Raw genomic sequence first — 15,390 nt, forward strand, 5'->3', positions numbered from 1 at the left:
CCAAACGATCTGCAGTCAGTCGCGCTGGGGCGATCGTGTGTAACGGTCATCAACTGTAAGAACTAAACTGGACTAAATTGTGAACGAATACCAAAGGATACAGCACAGTGCCAAAGGTGAACACGCGTAAGAGGATATATATGCACACGAGGAGATCAATAGAAGAAATATGCTCTGTGGGAATTGTTTTTAAATAAATGAGTCTCGAGCAAGTTCGTGTTATAGTTAATGCAAGAATCTGTGGAAAATTTAAGCAAAGATATGGCACCTCACTTGTTAACCCCGGAGGTCAATAGCAGAAACGACAAGGCAACAACAATCTTGCAACGCGACTTGGAATGATTCTCGATTTGTCGCCTAATTAAATTAACCTTTTTGGCGTCTGTTCGCCTCTAGCAAATGTTGTGTGGTTGTTGTAGTGCATACAAAAATCTTGGTGCTCAAATCGATGGCCCGTTGAATACTTATATCACGTTTAATTGTTCTACTGTCAGTTACAGTTATGGATCGGGATCGCGACGAGGCGTCCCTCACGACGAGCGATGAGAAGTCTGTGGAGGAAGTACCAGTGGCCCCGGGCCTGGAGCCCACACCCCCGATTAGCTTCTGGCAACTGTTTCGCTTCTCCACCTATGGCGAACTCTTTTGGCTCTTCTTTGGCTTTATCATGTGCTGCATCAAGGCGCTAACCTTGCCCGCCGTGGTCATTGTTTATAGTGAATTTACTGCCATGTTGGTTGATCGTGCCATGCAGGTGGGCACCAGCTCGACGGTACATGCGCTGCCCCTTTTAGGAGGCGGCAAGAAATTGTGAGTACCGATGTTGGTCAACGATGATGATTTTAAGTTGAATCGTAATCTCAATGTAACAGAACTAATGCCACACGCGAGGAAAACAACGAAGCACTCTACGATGACTCCATTTCGTATGGCATTCTGCTCACCATCACCTCGGTGATCATGTTCATATCCGGCATATTTTCGGTAGATATATTCAATTTCGTAGCCTTGCGTCAGGTGACACGCATGCGTATCAAACTCTTCGAGTCGGTTATGCGACAGGACATTGGCTGGCATGATCTGGCCACCAAGCAGAACTTTGTCCAGAGCATGACGGAGTAAGTATTATAGGTAGTATGCATGAGTATTAAAAATGTCTTAGAACTGATTGACAATCTCTCGACTAACTAACTGCTTGACTAAAGAAGTGCCACTAACCTTAACTAGGATCTGTTATAACCAAATGTGGAAAATTTGAAAAAATAGGTTGCATGACAATTTTTTGTTTCCCATCTGATCGACTGAAAGTCAAGCTAACATGTTATGGCATGCCATTTCCTTAAAGCGACATTGAAAAGATCCGCGATGGCATCTCTGAGAAAGTGGGCCACTTTCTCTATTTAATCGTGGGCTTTATCATAACGGTTGGCATATCCTTTGGCTATGGCTGGAAGCTGACGCTAGCCGTGAGCTGCTACATACCACTCGTTATCGTCGTCAACTACTACGTGGGCAAGGTAAGAGCTCGTGCCTTGACCCGCATTCAACATTAACAGCTCGTTTTATGCACAGATTCAAGGCACGCTGACGGCACGTGAACAGGAGTCTTATGCAGGCGCAGGTAATCTGGCGGAAGAGATCCTAAGTGCAATACGCACTGTGGTTTCCTTTGGCGGCGAGAAACAGGAAGTGGAGCGTTTCGAGAGCTTACTAGTGCCCGCTCGCAAGGCCAGTCAGTGGAAGGGCGCCTTCTCCGGCGTGAGCGATGCGGTACTGAAGTCCATGCTGTTTCTATCCTGTGCGGGCGCATTTTGGTATGGCGTGAATCTCATTTTAGACGATCGTTATGTGGAGGATAAAGAATATACTCCAGCCATTTTGATGATTGTGGGTTTGACAAAGCTCAACTCTAGAAATCCTCCATTTAACTACCCATTTCTCCGCAGGCCTTCTTTGGCATTATTGTGGGCGCGGATAACATTGCCCGCACGGCGCCCTTCCTCGAGTCCTTTGCGACTGCGCGAGGCTGTGCGACCAATCTGTTTAAGGTCATTGATCTGCAATCGAAAATCGATCCATTGTCCACAGATGGCAAACTTTTGAACTATGGCCTGCGTGGCGATGTTGAGTTTCAGGATGTCTTCTTTCGCTATCCTTCGCGTCCCGAAATTATTGTGCATCGCGGCTTGAATATCAAGATCCGAGCGGGTCAAACTGTGGCGCTAGTTGGTCCCTCGGGCTGCGGTAAATCAACCTGTATACAGCTGTTGCAGCGCTTTTACGATCCCGTTTTTGGCGCTGTGCTTTTGGATGAGTTGGACATACGCAAATATAATATACAATGGCTGCGCTCCAATATCGCTGTAGTGGGACAGGAACCGGTGCTCTTTATGGGCACAATAGGTAAATGGCAAACATCTTTTCTATATCTAAATATCTATAAATGAAAATTAACTCTTGTCAGCGCAAAACATCAGCTATGGCAAACCGAATGCCACACAGAAGGAAATCGAAACAGCTGCCCAACAAGCCGGGGCTCATGATTTTATTAGCCATCTACCAGAGGTAAGTGACGCACCACTAGAGCGTGATCCTGACTGATCCTTGCCTATATTCCATATAGAGCTATCGCACTATGATCGGTGAACATGGCTCCCAGCTCTCAGGCGGTCAAAAACAACGCATAGCTATTGCTCGTGCCCTTATACAGAATCCCAAAATATTACTTCTCGATGGTAAGTAGGCTCCCTGACTGGAAAAAGTCCTAAAAACTGTGCTTTTAACCGCTTCATTTTAATGCAGAGGCCACCTCGGCATTGGACTATACTTCCGAGAAACTGGTGCAACAAGCTTTGGATTTGGCCAGCAAGGGACGCACCACCATTGTGGTTTCACATCGGCTCTCGGCTATACGTGGTGCAGATAAAATAGTTTTTATACTTGATGGCAAGGTACTAGAGGAAGGCTCACATGATGATCTGATGGCGTTAGAAGGCGCCTACTATAACATGGTTAAGGCAGGAGACTTTAAGGCGCCAGACGAGCAGGAAAAGGAGGAGAATATAGATGAGACTAAGCGTGAGTTACAATAATAACAATTTTCAGCAATAGACTTAGGCTAACATGCTTTGTAGGCAAAAGTCTAGCGCTCTACGAAAAATCCTTCGAGACGAGTCCGCTCAACTTTGAGAAGAACCAAAAGAACAGCGTGCAGTTCGATGAGCCCATTATCAGGTCCATGAAGGAGAGCAACAAGGAAAAGCAGAAGAGTGCCGCGGCAAAACCAAACTTTTTCAGAACCTTTGCGAGAATTATGCGCATCTCACGCCCCGAATGGTGTTATCTAATCCTAGGTGGCATTTCGGCCATAGCCGTCGGCTGTCTCTATCCGGCATTCTCCATTATCTTTGGCGAATTCTATGCTGCACTCGCCGAGCAGGATGAGAAGGTAGCGCTCAGTCGTACTGCGGTGCTTTCTTGGGCATGTTTGGGCATTGCGGTAATCACTGGGGTTATCTGCTTTCTGCAAACCTATATGTTTAACTATGCTGGTGTTTGGCTGACCACACGCATGCGTGCCATGACCTTTAGGGCAATGGTCAGCCAGGAGGTTGGCTGGTTCGATGAGGAGCAAAACTCGGTGGGTGCGCTCTCAGCGCGTTTGTCAGGCGAGGTGGCCGGTGTGCAAGGTGCCATAGGATTTCCACTAAGCGGCATGATCCAAGCTGTATCAAATTTCATTTCTGGCATATCAATTTCCATGTACTACAATTGGAAATTGGCGTTGCTTTGCCTGGCCAACTGCCCGATTATTGTTGGATCTGTTATACTCGAGGCCAAGTGAGTAAACATCTATGCTCTACTTTCTGTATACTCAACATAAGCGAGTTTTACTTTCGTAGAATGATGTCCAATGCATTGATTAGAGAGAAACTAGTACTGGAGGAAGCCTGTCGCATTGCCACCGAATCGGTTACCAATGTGCGCACCATCGCCGGCCTGCGTCGCGAATCTGAGGTCATCAAGCAGTACACCGCGGAGATTAAGCACGTGGAGATTCTCATAAGACAGAAACTGCGCTGGCGTGGAGTGCTTAACTCTACAATGCAAGCGTCGGCTTTCTTTGCCTATGCCGTAGCGCTCTGTTACGGCGGTGTTCTGGTCTCTTGGGGTGAAGTGCCCTTCCAGGATATCATCAAGTAGGTTGCCTACTAGTCCACGAGTGGTCGCATACTCAAGATTGAATTCTTTTATTTAGAGTATCTGAGACGCTGCTCTATGGCTCTATGATGCTGGCCCAATCGCTTGCCTTCACGCCCGCCTTTACCGCCGCCTTGGTGGCCGGTCATCGCTTGTTCCAAATCATTGATCGCAAGCCGCGCATTGTATCGCCCATGGGCACAATTAAAAACACGCTCGCCAAGCAACTGAATCTCTTTGAGGGTGTGCGATATCGTGACATCGAATTCCGTTATCCCACACGGCCAGATGCGAAAATTCTAAACGGTTTCGACTTGGAGGTCCAGCAGGGTCAAACTGTGGCATTGGTTGGCCATTCCGGTTGCGGCAAGTCCACTTGCATTCAATTGCTACAACGCTACTACGATCCCGACGAGGGCACCATTGTAAGTAATCGACAACGACACGCCAACTGTTTTTATTGACGATTTTTGAATATATCCAGCACATCGATCAAGATGACATTCAGCACGATCTAACACTGGATGGCGTACGCCGTAAGCTGGGCATTGTCTCACAGGAGCCGTCGCTTTTCGAGCGCACGATTGCCGAGAACATTGCCTTTGGAGACAATCGTCGTGCTGTGCCCATGGCCGAGATCATTGCAGCTGCCAAGAGCGCCAATGCCCACAGCTTCATCATTTCCTTGCCCAACGGCTACGATACGCGCATGGGTGCCCGTGGCACTCAGCTATCTGGTGGCCAGAAGCAACGCGTGGCCATTGCACGTGCCCTGGTGAGAAATCCCAAGATCCTGTTGCTGGATGAAGCCACATCAGCTCTGGACATGCAAAGCGAGCGGGTAAATTTCTAATATATTATGACTGTATTCTTTAACAACAAAGTCAACTCTCCACTATAGTTGGTTCAGCAGGCTCTAGACTCCGCCTGCTCTGGACGCACCTGCATTGTCATTGCTCATCGCTTGTCGACGATTCAGAATGCGGACGTAATTTGTGTGGTTCAAGGCGGCAGAATTGTGGAGCATGGCACGCACTTGCAGCTGATTGCCCAGGGTGGTATCTATGCCAAATTGCACAGGACCCAAAAGGATCATTGAGATTTTAATTTGCGTTTTTTTATTATTATACCAAAGTTAAGATTTATTCACTGTCGTATTAAACACATAACTATTGTTCAATAAACAATCCTACAATTTTAAATATTCAATTTTTTTCTAAAAGTCCCAAAAGTTTTAGCCAATACAGCCCCGGTAACCCACTAGTTTGCAATAATACGAATAAGAACCTTACCCCTTTCTCGCATTCTTAACAAATATATATAGTGTAGACGTTAGTTTCCTCATTTGGGTAGTTGTAACCTCTGTTTATCAGTCAGTTACTTTTCGTAATGCAATTACTGAGATAAAATTCTACGCATTTCAATTAGGGAACGGTCTTAAACTACATAAATGCACTTTATATGGCATTTAAGAATCCAGTATCTCACTGATAATGCTTAATCTTTATGTCATCTATTATACAATTAAAACTAAAGACAATTTGATGCCAATGCCGCGATAATTGGGATTATATACAAATATTAGCATAGCAACCCTTGATAAGACTTAAAGACTTTTATCAAAAACACTTCCACCAAGATTTCATGAACTTATGAAAATAGATGCCATAAAGGTATATCCCAATGATAAAAGGGCACTCAGTCTATCAAAGAGCTAACTCTTTACAAATGCTCTGGAAAGTATTAAAGCATTTTTTTAAAGGACCTCTGATGACCTTTTTGGCCATATAATGGGAAATATTTAATGCTATGCACACCTTTATGATCATTGCATATTTTCAAGTCATTCTAAACCTTGAGAAGAATCAATCCAATTAAAATTTATTAAAATAAAATAAGAGAAATTATAAAAACTGCGAGCGTAGAACCCATTTCCACCCATCAGACATGCGCTCTTTCGGCTATTTGAACATAAATAGAACCGAAATTGATAAAAGACGAACCCCTGAGTGACAAACCCAACAGTTCGCGGCCGCATCTCAAACGAATCGGTACAACGCGAAAAAAACCCTCAAATCACGAAACGCAGTGCATCAATTGAAACAAAAGTCATTCCGGAATGCTAATGAATTTATCGAAAAGAAAAAGCCACCCAAAGATCATATAAGTATAGCATCCGTCGAGCTCCAGGCTTACCCGCGCGTGTCCACTGGCTGTACAGATTCATTTGGAATACATGAGCGCTAACTATTAATTGACCCCGAGGGTAAATGCATATAGGCGAAAGTTTTCCGCCTTAAACTACGTCAATGGCAGAGCCCAATATGAACGACGCTGACGATGCAACCCAGGCAGAGCCAAAGAAAATCAAATCGAAGCAACCACAATTGGAAACCGTGAACTATCGACAGCTTTTTCGCTATGCCTGCGGCATTGACTATCTCCTGTTTGGCTGTGCCATTACAGCGGCCCTTCTGCATGCCCTCGTCTTTCCCATAGCTATTATAGTCTATAGCGAGCTGGTGGCTATGTTCATCGATCGAAGCTTGGGCGTGGGAACCAGCTCGGGCACCAAAGCCCTGCCGTTGTTTGGCGGTGGAAAGCAGCTGTAAGTTTGGCCCGGAAATACCTCAATTCCATGTCCTCGCCTTGCTAAACTCCTTTTCACAGCACTAATGCTAGTTATGAGGAAAATATGGAGGAGCTGCGCAAGGATAGCGTCTCATTTGGCATACTCATGACGCTCGACTCCCTCTTGATGTTATTTTCTGGCATGACCTTTGTGAATATATTCAATCATCTAGCTCTTAAGCTGACAGTGTGCATGCGCCGAGAGTTCTTCAAGGCAACAATCCGGCAGGAAATAGGCTGGCATGATATGGCCAAGGATCAAAACTTTGCCGTGCGCATTACTGAGTAGGTATAGGTGACTTTTATGAAGAGACATATATTTTATCAAAGAACTTAAGCAACATGGAAAAAATTCGCACTGGCATTGCCGAGAATCTGGGCCATTTTCTGACAATTATGTGCGACGTGGCCATAAGCGTAATTATATCCTTTATCTATGGCTGGAAGTTGGCATTGTCCATGTTCTTCTACATACCGCTCACCATGGTGGTAAATGCTGTGGTTGCGCATGTAAGTGACGAGTGCAAAATGTAAATCCTACAAGTTTTTAATTCCCTCTCACCTAGTACCAAAGCAAGCTGACAGCTCGGGAGCAAAGCTCTTATGTGCGCGCCAGCTCTGTGGTGGAGGAAGTAATTGGAGCTATACGCACCGTGGTCGCATTTGGGGGTGAACGTTCCGAGTCCGCACGCTATGATAATCTGCTCAAGCCCGCTCTTAAGGCTGGCAAATGGAAGGGCGCCTTCTCAGGACTCAGCGATACCGTTATGAAGGCCATGATGTTTATAGTGGGCGCTGGTGCCTTCTGGTATGGCGCCAATTTGATTCTACACGATCGTGCCAGCGATATGCCCATAGAGAGTCGAGAGTACACGCCTGCAATTGTAATGATTGTGATCTCTGGCATAATTGTGGGCGCCAATCAGCTTTCACGCACTTCACCATTCCTGGAGACTTTTGCCATGGCACGTGGATCGGCGAGCGCCATTTATGACGTCATCGATCGCGTGTCTGTCATTGATCCGCTCTCCAAGGCGGGCAAGATACTCAACTACGGACTGAAGGGCAGCATTGAGTTTCGTGATGTGTTCTTTCAGTATCCCGCACGAAAAGATATCATTGTGCTCAGGGGACTCAATGTGACAGTAAAGGAAGGTCAAACTGTGGCTTTGGTGGGCTCCTCGGGTTGTGGTAAGTCAACCTGTATCCAGCTGTTGCAACGTTTCTATGATCCGGTATTCGGACAAGTACTGCTGGATGGCGAAGATGTTAGGAAATATAATCTAAACTGGCTGCGCTCCAATATAGCTGTAGTGGGTCAGGAGCCAGTCCTGTTCCAGGGCACTATTGGTGGGTGAAAGATTCTTTCCTTAACCGCAACAAATCTTTAAGAGAAAATTCTTTCGTGAACAGGTGAAAATATACGCCATGGCAAGCCGCAAGCTACCCAAAAGGAGGTCGAAGATGCTGCTAGAGCCGCCAATGCTCATAATTTTATCATTGCTCTGGATAAGGTAAATCCTCCCACCGAAGTCTTAGGCAATGTCTAAGCTTCTTTCTCCGCCAGGGTTACGACACGCACATTAGCGAGAAGGGTGTTCAGCTCTCCGGCGGACAGCGTCAACGCATTGCCATAGCCAGGGCTCTTATACAGAAACCCACAATACTCCTACTAGACGGTAAGCCTACGAAACATAATTTTCAAACTATAACTACAGTAAACCATCCATGCAGAGGCCACCTCCGCATTGGATTATCACTCCGAGAAACTGGTGCAGGCCGCCTTGGACAAAGCCTGCAAAGGACGCACCACCTTAGTCGTATCCCATCGACTCTCTGCCATCAGGCATGCCGATCAAATTGTTTATATTGAGAACGGCAAAACGGTTGAGCAGGGCACTCATGAGGATCTCATGAAACTGCAGGGCTACTACCACAAAATGGTCGCTGCCCATGAGTACGATGATACCGCCGATGAGCTGCTCAATGAAAGCGAAGAGTTGCCCAAGGAGCGCAAGCAATCCAAAGATGTCGAACATTTCCATAGGAACTCACTGAAATCCTTGGATAAAAATGCAGAGTTTCAGATGAAGCGACTGAATCTGAATAACAATCAAACAACCGAAGAGGAGGACAAAGCTAAGAATGCAACGAGCATCAGCTACCCGCGTACCTTCTTACGTATCCTGGCGTGGGCACGTCCTGAATGGAGCTTTTTAATCATTGGCACCGTATGTGCTGGACTTTATGGCTGCGCCATGCCTGCCTTCTCCATTGTGCTGGCGGAACTATATGCCTCGCTGGCCGAGCCCACGGACGAGGCGGTCCTGGAGCACAGCTCATCCATGTCCATTATCACCGCGGTAATTGGCGTTTGTGTGGGCATTTTCTGCTTTGTACAGACATTTTTCTATAATCTGGCTGGAGTGTGGCTAACCACACGCATGCGGTGGGTCACTTTCCGAACTGCTCCTTACTCAAATACTGATTTATATCTCTCTTAAGTTCCAAGACCTTTGGTTCCATTATGAAACAGGAAATGGGCTGGTTTGATGAAAAGGAGAACAGCGTCGGAGCACTCTCCGCTCGTCTGGCGGGCGATGCGGCCAGTGTGCAGGGTGCCATTGGGTTTCCTTTAAGCAACATTATACAAGCACTGACGAACTTCATCTGCAGCTTTTCCATTGCGTTCTCCTACTCCTGGGAGCTAGCTCTAGTCTGTTTGAGTACAGCTCCTTTCATGGTAGGCTCAATTGTGTTTGAGGCCAGGTTTAGTGAAAAGTCCGCGCTAAAGGAGAAAACCGTATTGGAGGAAACGAGTCGCATAGCCACGGAAACCATCGCACAAATACGAACTGTGGCTGCACTCCGCAGAGAAGAGGAACTGATCAAGGTCTATGATGCGGAAGTGGAACAATATCGTTTACAAATTAAAGGTCGTTTGAAATGGAGAGGATTGGTCAACTCTCTGGGCATGACTCTCATGTTCTTCGGCTATGCTGTCACTTTGACCTATGGCGGTTTTATGTGTGCCGACGGCAGGATCAAGTTTGAAGTTATAATGAAGTAAGTAGGTCCATACTGAATCGTAGCTCATCATCTTTAATGTTATCTCTTAATCAGAATTGCCAACACAATGCTTTATGGCCTGTTTATTTTGGCCCAATCCTTGGCCTTCACACCGGCCTTCAATGCGGCACTGCTCTCGGCCACACGCATGCACGAGATTATTGACCGCCAGCCGCTCATTCAATCTCCAAAAGTTGTCGAGCAGAATGGCAATGGCAATATCTATAAGTCAAACGTTGTTGAACAGGGCGTTAGCTATCGTGAGCTCAATTTTGCCTATCCATCACGGCCTGATAGCTCGGTGCTGCAAGACTTTAATCTAGATGTGCTGCAGGGTCAAACAGTTGCCCTAGTAGGGGCCTCCGGCTCAGGCAAATCCACCTGTGTTCAACTGCTGCTACGCTACTATGATCCGGATGAGGGCAAGATAGTAAGTCAATCTCTTTAGCGATCGTTAACTCTTCTTATTTCGCAAATCCTCCCAACAGCTCATTGATCAGAATAGCATACATCATGACATGGAGCTGAAAACCTTACGCCGTCGCCTGGGCATTGTCTCGCAGGAGCCATCGCTCTTTGAAAAGACCATTGCAGAGAATATCAGCTATGGGGATACCACGCGCGAGGTGCCCATGCAACAGATTATTGAGGCTGCCAAAATGGCCAATGCCCATGATTTTATTATGACACTGCCCGCCCAGTATGAGACCATGCTGGGCTCCAAAGGCACACAGCTGTCGGGTGGACAGAAGCAACGCATTGCCATTGCCCGCGCCATGGTGCGAAATCCCAAGATTCTATTGCTCGACGAAGCTACTTCAGCTTTGGATATGCAAAGTGAAAGGGTAAGCAGAAAGTTATGTTTGCACTTAAAAGTCTTGCATCATACAGACAAAAACTTGTCTTACAGGTCGTGCAACAAGCGCTGGATTCGGCCTGCTCCGGCCGCACCTGCATTGTGATTGCCCATCGCTTGTCCACCGTGCAAAACGCCAACATCATATGTGTTATACAATCCGGACGCATCATAGAGCAGGGCACACATTCTCAGCTGCTGGCCAAGAATGGCATCTACGCCAAATTGTATCGCAGTCAATCAAAATCCAAATAGCGCACAAAACTATGCAATAAATCAAAAGCGAACATTGGCTTAGTCAAGACACAAACCGTAGCCCATGAAAGTATGCTAACTTTTATGTTTACTCTCTGTACACGAGTAAAAAAATAATGTATACACTTTATAGAAATACCTGATAAGATCAAACCGGATTAACTTGCTGGGAGGGCCTGCATAGTATTAATAGTATGCTAAATATTTTAATAGTAGCTATCAAAATATGTAGAAATATTAATTTGCTTCCAATTTGAAGTTTACCACCTCAAATCTTTTAATAAATAGATCAATCAGAGATTATTTAGCTTCCAAATATATTCTATGCAACACATTTAGTTTACACTCAGCTTCCCTTTTCAATATATAAGTTTCGCAATAAAAAAAAGATGCAGCTTTATATACTCAACTTACATTTTTTATCTTATCTTGTTAATTGATAAAAAAGTATCGTGAACAGCAAATAATTTGTGGATATTTTAGTTGCGCATTGCGCCTTCTATAGTACGGTTTGACTTTGAGAACATTTTGCGGAGCGACAGAAATGTTTATCAACATACTACGCCTTTGCGTTTTAGTGCTTTGTACGTAATCTAGAGCCAAATTGTCTGCTATCAGTTAATTAATTATTCGTTTAGTCTGCACAGTGGTCAGAGCTGAAGGTAATCACGATGTCCAGCCGACATTCAAAGCTTGTCCATTAGAGATCTCCTGCGGCAAAGTGAACGAAAGCAGCGCCATCTGTCGTTGGGATGAGCAAAATAGCTGCATAAGAAAATACCCATCCAAATGTCATATGGATGTTGCAGCCTGTAACGAGCGAACAAGTATGTGCCACACGTTTCCAAAACAGCAAAACAAGACAGATAAATTAATTCGACATTATATGATGAACTCGTTCATTAATCATTTCGCTCAAGAAAATATCACTTTCAACGCATGTTACAGTTTGTGACAAAACAATAAGACCTTCCGCAAGGGTATACAAGACTCCCAATCATTCATGTCATTCTTTTCTTTTTCTCACTCCAAGCTTTGTCTGCTACCGTAAACTGAACAATCGAAACTCGTTTCTTACAGACTACAGCGACTATAGTGACGTATACTGCTTAATGGAGACATACATATGCGAGGAGACGCCGTCATATGAACGTTGGACCATCTTCTTTGGGCACGTGAAAGATTAAAACGGACAGTGAATAAAGGCGATGGCTTTCAATATTTCAAATATATAATTAATTAAGTCTCTGTTGGGCGGTGATCAGTGGGCAATGCCAGACGAACTTTTTTTTTGGTCTGTCACCAATGACGTCAAACGTATTTGCCCACTAATCTTGTGACCAGCGTGAGACAGAACGACGCCTCGAGCCCCCTTTTTAGCATTTTTCGGCTGTACTCTTTTGCATAATCTTCGCATGAGCTCCCAGCTGAGAGCCGGTCAATAGGTTGATGCGAGTACGGCCATGTATATAAATTGTGGAGTTTCTCAGAGTGTCTGTCAGTTTATCAGCTATTATCTACTGAACCAATCGTCTCTCATAATGCGTCTAACAATTTTCATTGGTTAGTTTTTAGGTCAAAGAAGTAACTTTGGTTACCTAATATTGGTACATGATTTCTTAAACTTATGATACTTTACAGCACTTAGCTTAGTTGTGGGCATGGTCACAAATCTGCCCATGTCATCAACAAGTCAGCCCAGCAGAGAACTACAGGAGAAACTATATCAACAATGGCCAGGCGTGGAAGACGAACGATTGGCCGATGCTGAACTGGATAATGCTTATGAACTGTACAAGCATAAGACCAGAAAGCCTAAGATTCTACAAGATTCGCCGAATGATATTTTGAGCGAGCCTCCAGCCAAACTTAATTTATGAAGATGAATCACAACTTCAACTACGTTCCAGCACTTACGGGTATACAGTCATTATAGGTTATGGTAATAGATAAGAATAAAAAAAAAAGACATAAATAAAATCAAAATTATGTACAAGCATTTATGGGTAAACAATATGGTATTAAACGAGCATTTTATAAAAAGCAAAAAAAAGGCAAGAAGAAATTATATCTAAAAACGTACGGGTACAAACGCCATTATAGGCTTTGGAAGTTAAAAAGAATTTAATAAAAAGCATCAATAAAATAAACATTTACGTCTAAACGTGTATGCAGACATTATATAGGGTAAAATTTTTAGTAATAATTTTGATGAAACGTGCAGATAAGTTGTTCCTATTGCATTCCGGCCAAGATCACGTAGATTGTCTGCTTTTTGAAAGACTTATAAAGCTCGGCATTGCACTAGCAGATTAGTTCAGTTGAATTTGGCAAATTGTCGAAAACGGAAATGTCGCCCATCAAGTTCTTATCTGTGTTATTTATCAGCTCTGCATTGCTGTTAATTGGTAAGCCCAAAAGAATTAAACCGAGACGAACCTTTACTCAAATGGTGTCTCTTTCGTAGTCCATGGAAGACCGCTGCACGAATTCAGCAGCGAAGATGATCGCATGAACGAGATTAGCGCTGAATTTATCAGGAAACGGATTATGTCAGATGTGGACCGCATATTCAGCAGTGCCGAAGTTCAAAAGTCAAAGGGTACAAATAAAATTAAGAGAAACAACGCAGAGACCACCAAGAGTTCCAAGCATGCTCATGGCATGATCACATCCATGCTGAGCTTTGTCAGTAATGTTTTTAACTTTGGCAAAACAATGATACGTAACGAATAATTAAATTTATTTTTAGATTTATAAGTGAAAATCGTTTATAAATCTTTGCACCTAAGAATAATTATATGTACAGGTTGAACTACCCCTAGAAATAAAGTTAGTGTAAACTCCAAATATACATAATTCGTATACCATTCATTATGGGAATTTTTACAAGTCATTCATACGTGACATTGTACGGCAATTAGACACACGACTCGAAATTTGTTTAGTCTAGCGATCTTCACGTTTTATGTGACGTCACGGCTGACTTACAAGCGCATATGTTAATCTTTACTAGGTGTGCATTAATTATTCCATTTACACACTTTATGGTTTGTTTGTTTTTATAATACAACGAGACCTTGCCTATCTAGTGCTCTCTTAGTTCTCTCTTTCTCTATCGCTTATCCGTTATTTATCTATCTTTCGGGAATTACGTTCAATAGAACATTTTTGGGAGTTTTTTATAAGCCTACTGAAATCTAAATTTATAATATAAATAAATATGATAATAGTGCGTAATTTATTAAGAAGATATTATAATAAGTTCTGGGAATTCTTATCAATCAATTAAAAATGAAAATCCCATGCTTTGATTTCGTATGGAAATCAGTTCGATTTGGACAAAGCTTTTTTAGAGTTTTAAAACAACATGGAAGAAACCTAAAAATATTAATTTCTATCCTTTATATGGCAAATATTGCACAATTCCCAAACTCAAAATGAAATCGAAAACCATTGATGGAGTCTTAACGGCAAGCGTTAATTGTGCAAGCACCACTCAACCTGGTGGCACTAAAAGCCGCAGTGGCAGCCACCCGATGAACAAGGTTATATATGTATGTACACATGTGTTTGCCATTCTCGGCTATATGTTCTCACTTTTATTTGGTTTTAAACGCTGTTTTAATTGCACAGATTGGCGTGTTAAAAAAGAAATTCGATTGTGTGCGAGCCAAAGATTTATTGAAGCACAAAAAAGCCAATTTATACATAACTCGATATTTGTTGTGAACAGGTATTAAAGTAGATTAGATGTACTTATAATATTCAATTGAACTTTGCTAATTCGCCTGGAGCAAGTGATATTTAAACATCTTGTTCAGTGAATTCATATTCTGGGACAGCTCATTACAGACACGAACCACGCAGCCTTTCGAGGCACATGTAAAAAGAAAGAAGCGTATTAAGGGCTTAGATAGATTTTTAGCTAGAAATACACTGCAATGCCACACTAACCCGCTAGATATTTGATCACTTTCAACAGCACCATGACGATTGCTGCGCCGATGCACACGCGCCGAGGCTTAGAACCAAATTGAACACGAAATCAAAAATACAGCCGCGAATAAATAAATGAAACGCGGTGCGGCCAGGTGAACGTTGACGCCAACGCTGGCAGCCGTGCACAGTGGGGCTGGTTGGACTAGTTTCAAATGCCCCGAAAAAAACCAACAAAAATCTCACTAGTCATCGCACCAAATTGACTCGATAATTGAAATGATTATCACTCGAATAAGGCGACCAATCAGTATTAAGTTTAAAAAAATATATCAATTTTGTAAATAAACATGCTCTTTTTTTCCAAACAATCTGGAGAGGCACTTACTATTATTGAACCAATGTGCAACGCCAGCAGAGATATTAAATCAAGAACCTCT

General features: G+C 43.6%; 5 protein-coding genes across 10 annotated transcripts; 4 read left to right on the forward strand and 1 right to left on the reverse strand.

Moving 5' to 3' along the window:
• The first annotated feature begins 11 nt into the window (after nt 1–11).
• Nucleotides 12–5,402, forward strand: Mdr65 (Multi drug resistance 65). 3 transcript variants are annotated; one of them, XM_064688522.1, is made up of 14 exons: nt 12–116; nt 495–810; nt 873–1,118; nt 1,346–1,517; nt 1,573–1,887; nt 1,947–2,403; nt 2,465–2,565; nt 2,624–2,735; nt 2,803–3,078; nt 3,135–3,840; nt 3,903–4,199; nt 4,259–4,625; nt 4,685–5,041; nt 5,102–5,402. In XM_064688522.1, exons 2-14 carry the CDS (start codon nt 503–505, stop codon nt 5,297–5,299), a joined length of 3,912 nt encoding a protein of 1,303 aa, XP_064544592.1. In that variant the 5' UTR covers nt 12–116; nt 495–502; the 3' UTR covers nt 5,300–5,402. The 3 variants fall into 3 exon arrangements, with proteins under 3 accessions (XP_064544592.1, XP_064544593.1, XP_064544594.1); XM_064688523.1 differs by having other exon boundaries at nt 16–116; nt 501–810; XM_064688524.1 differs by having other exon boundaries at nt 45–126.
• An 812-nt stretch (nt 5,403–6,214) lies between these two features.
• On the forward strand, nt 6,215–12,246 carry LOC135432844 (multidrug resistance protein homolog 65). 2 transcript variants are annotated; one of them, XR_010436972.1, is made up of 12 exons: nt 6,215–6,808; nt 6,871–7,116; nt 7,170–7,341; nt 7,398–8,181; nt 8,245–8,345; nt 8,399–8,510; nt 8,566–9,280; nt 9,337–9,897; nt 9,955–10,330; nt 10,389–10,745; nt 10,811–11,081; nt 12,092–12,246. XR_010436972.1 is itself a non-coding variant. In XM_064688681.1 (11 exons), exons 1-11 carry the CDS (start codon nt 6,510–6,512, stop codon nt 11,009–11,011), a joined length of 3,924 nt encoding a protein of 1,307 aa, XP_064544751.1. In that variant the 5' UTR covers nt 6,215–6,509; the 3' UTR covers nt 11,012–11,327. The 2 variants fall into 2 exon arrangements, 1 of the variants encoding a protein (XP_064544751.1); XM_064688681.1 differs by lacking the exon at nt 12,092–12,246 and having other exon boundaries at nt 10,811–11,327.
• Nucleotides 11,481–13,037, forward strand: LOC135432845 (uncharacterized). 3 transcript variants are annotated; one of them, XM_064688682.1, is made up of 3 exons: nt 11,481–11,595; nt 11,650–11,838; nt 12,653–13,037. In XM_064688682.1, exons 1-3 carry the CDS (start codon nt 11,556–11,558, stop codon nt 12,889–12,891), a joined length of 468 nt encoding a protein of 155 aa, XP_064544752.1. In that variant the 5' UTR covers nt 11,481–11,555; the 3' UTR covers nt 12,892–13,037. The 3 variants fall into 3 exon arrangements, with proteins under 3 accessions (XP_064544752.1, XP_064544754.1, XP_064544753.1); XM_064688684.1 differs by lacking the exon at nt 12,653–13,037 and adding an exon at nt 12,092–12,246 and having other exon boundaries at nt 11,484–11,595; XM_064688683.1 differs by lacking the exons at nt 11,481–11,595; nt 11,650–11,838 and adding an exon at nt 12,383–12,574.
• Nucleotides 13,038–13,274: 237 nt separating this feature from the next.
• On the forward strand, nt 13,275–13,881 carry LOC135432846 (uncharacterized). The gene is made up of 2 exons (XM_064688685.1): nt 13,275–13,419; nt 13,479–13,881. Exons 1-2 carry the CDS (start codon nt 13,362–13,364, stop codon nt 13,745–13,747), a joined length of 327 nt encoding a protein of 108 aa, XP_064544755.1. The 5' UTR covers nt 13,275–13,361; the 3' UTR covers nt 13,748–13,881.
• A 780-nt stretch (nt 13,882–14,661) lies between these two features.
• LOC135432806 (uncharacterized) lies at nt 14,662–15,033 on the reverse strand. Its single transcript, XM_064688635.1, has 2 exons — nt 14,969–15,033; nt 14,662–14,882 (listed from the first exon to the last, which is right to left on the reverse strand). The coding sequence occupies exons 1-2, from the start codon at nt 15,000–15,002 to the stop codon at nt 14,794–14,796; spliced, it is 123 nt and encodes a 40-aa protein (XP_064544705.1). The 5' UTR covers nt 15,003–15,033; the 3' UTR covers nt 14,662–14,793.
• Between the last annotated feature and the right edge of the window lie 357 nt (nt 15,034–15,390).

This window comes from Drosophila montana, unplaced genomic scaffold, assembly GCF_035044405.1.
Source record: "Drosophila montana isolate Dmon_TW-CO22-7 unplaced genomic scaffold, ASM3504440v1 contig_3213_1, whole genome shotgun sequence".
NCBI classification, from domain to species: domain Eukaryota; kingdom Metazoa; phylum Arthropoda; class Insecta; order Diptera; family Drosophilidae; genus Drosophila; species Drosophila montana.

Coding starts and splice junctions, on each gene's coding strand:
- LOC135432845 (XM_064688682.1), top strand. CDS start 11,556: ATGTTTATCAACATACTACGCCTTTGCGTTTTAGTGCTTT. Junction 11,596..11,649: donor CCTTTGCGTTTTAGTGCTTT/GTACGTAATCTA, acceptor TTATTCGTTTAG/TCTGCACAGTGGTCAGAGCT. Junction 11,839..12,652: donor AGCCTGTAACGAGCGAACAA/GTATGTGCCACA, acceptor GATACTTTACAG/CACTTAGCTTAGTTGTGGGC.
- LOC135432844 (XM_064688681.1), top strand. CDS start 6,510: ATGGCAGAGCCCAATATGAACGACGCTGACGATGCAACCCAGGCAGAG. Junction 9,898..9,954: donor AAGTTTGAAGTTATAATGAA/GTAAGTAGGTCC, acceptor TCTCTTAATCAG/AATTGCCAACACAATGCTTT. Junction 10,331..10,388: donor ATCCGGATGAGGGCAAGATA/GTAAGTCAATCT, acceptor TCCTCCCAACAG/CTCATTGATCAGAATAGCAT.
- LOC135432806 (XM_064688635.1), bottom strand. CDS start 15,002: ATGGTGCTGTTGAAAGTGATCAAATATCTAGCGG. Junction 14,883..14,968: donor AGTGATCAAATATCTAGCGG/GTTAGTGTGGCA, acceptor GTGCCTCGAAAG/GCTGCGTGGTTCGTGTCTGT.
- LOC135432846 (XM_064688685.1), top strand. CDS start 13,362: ATGTCGCCCATCAAGTTCTTATCTGTGTTATTTATCAGCTCTGCATTG. Junction 13,420..13,478: donor CTCTGCATTGCTGTTAATTG/GTAAGCCCAAAA, acceptor TCTCTTTCGTAG/TCCATGGAAGACCGCTGCAC.
- Mdr65 (XM_064688522.1), top strand. CDS start 503: ATGGATCGGGATCGCGACGAGGCGTCCCTCACGACGAGCGATGAGAAG. Junction 811..872: donor TTAGGAGGCGGCAAGAAATT/GTGAGTACCGAT, acceptor TCAATGTAACAG/AACTAATGCCACACGCGAGG. Junction 1,518..1,572: donor TCAACTACTACGTGGGCAAG/GTAAGAGCTCGT, acceptor TTTTATGCACAG/ATTCAAGGCACGCTGACGGC.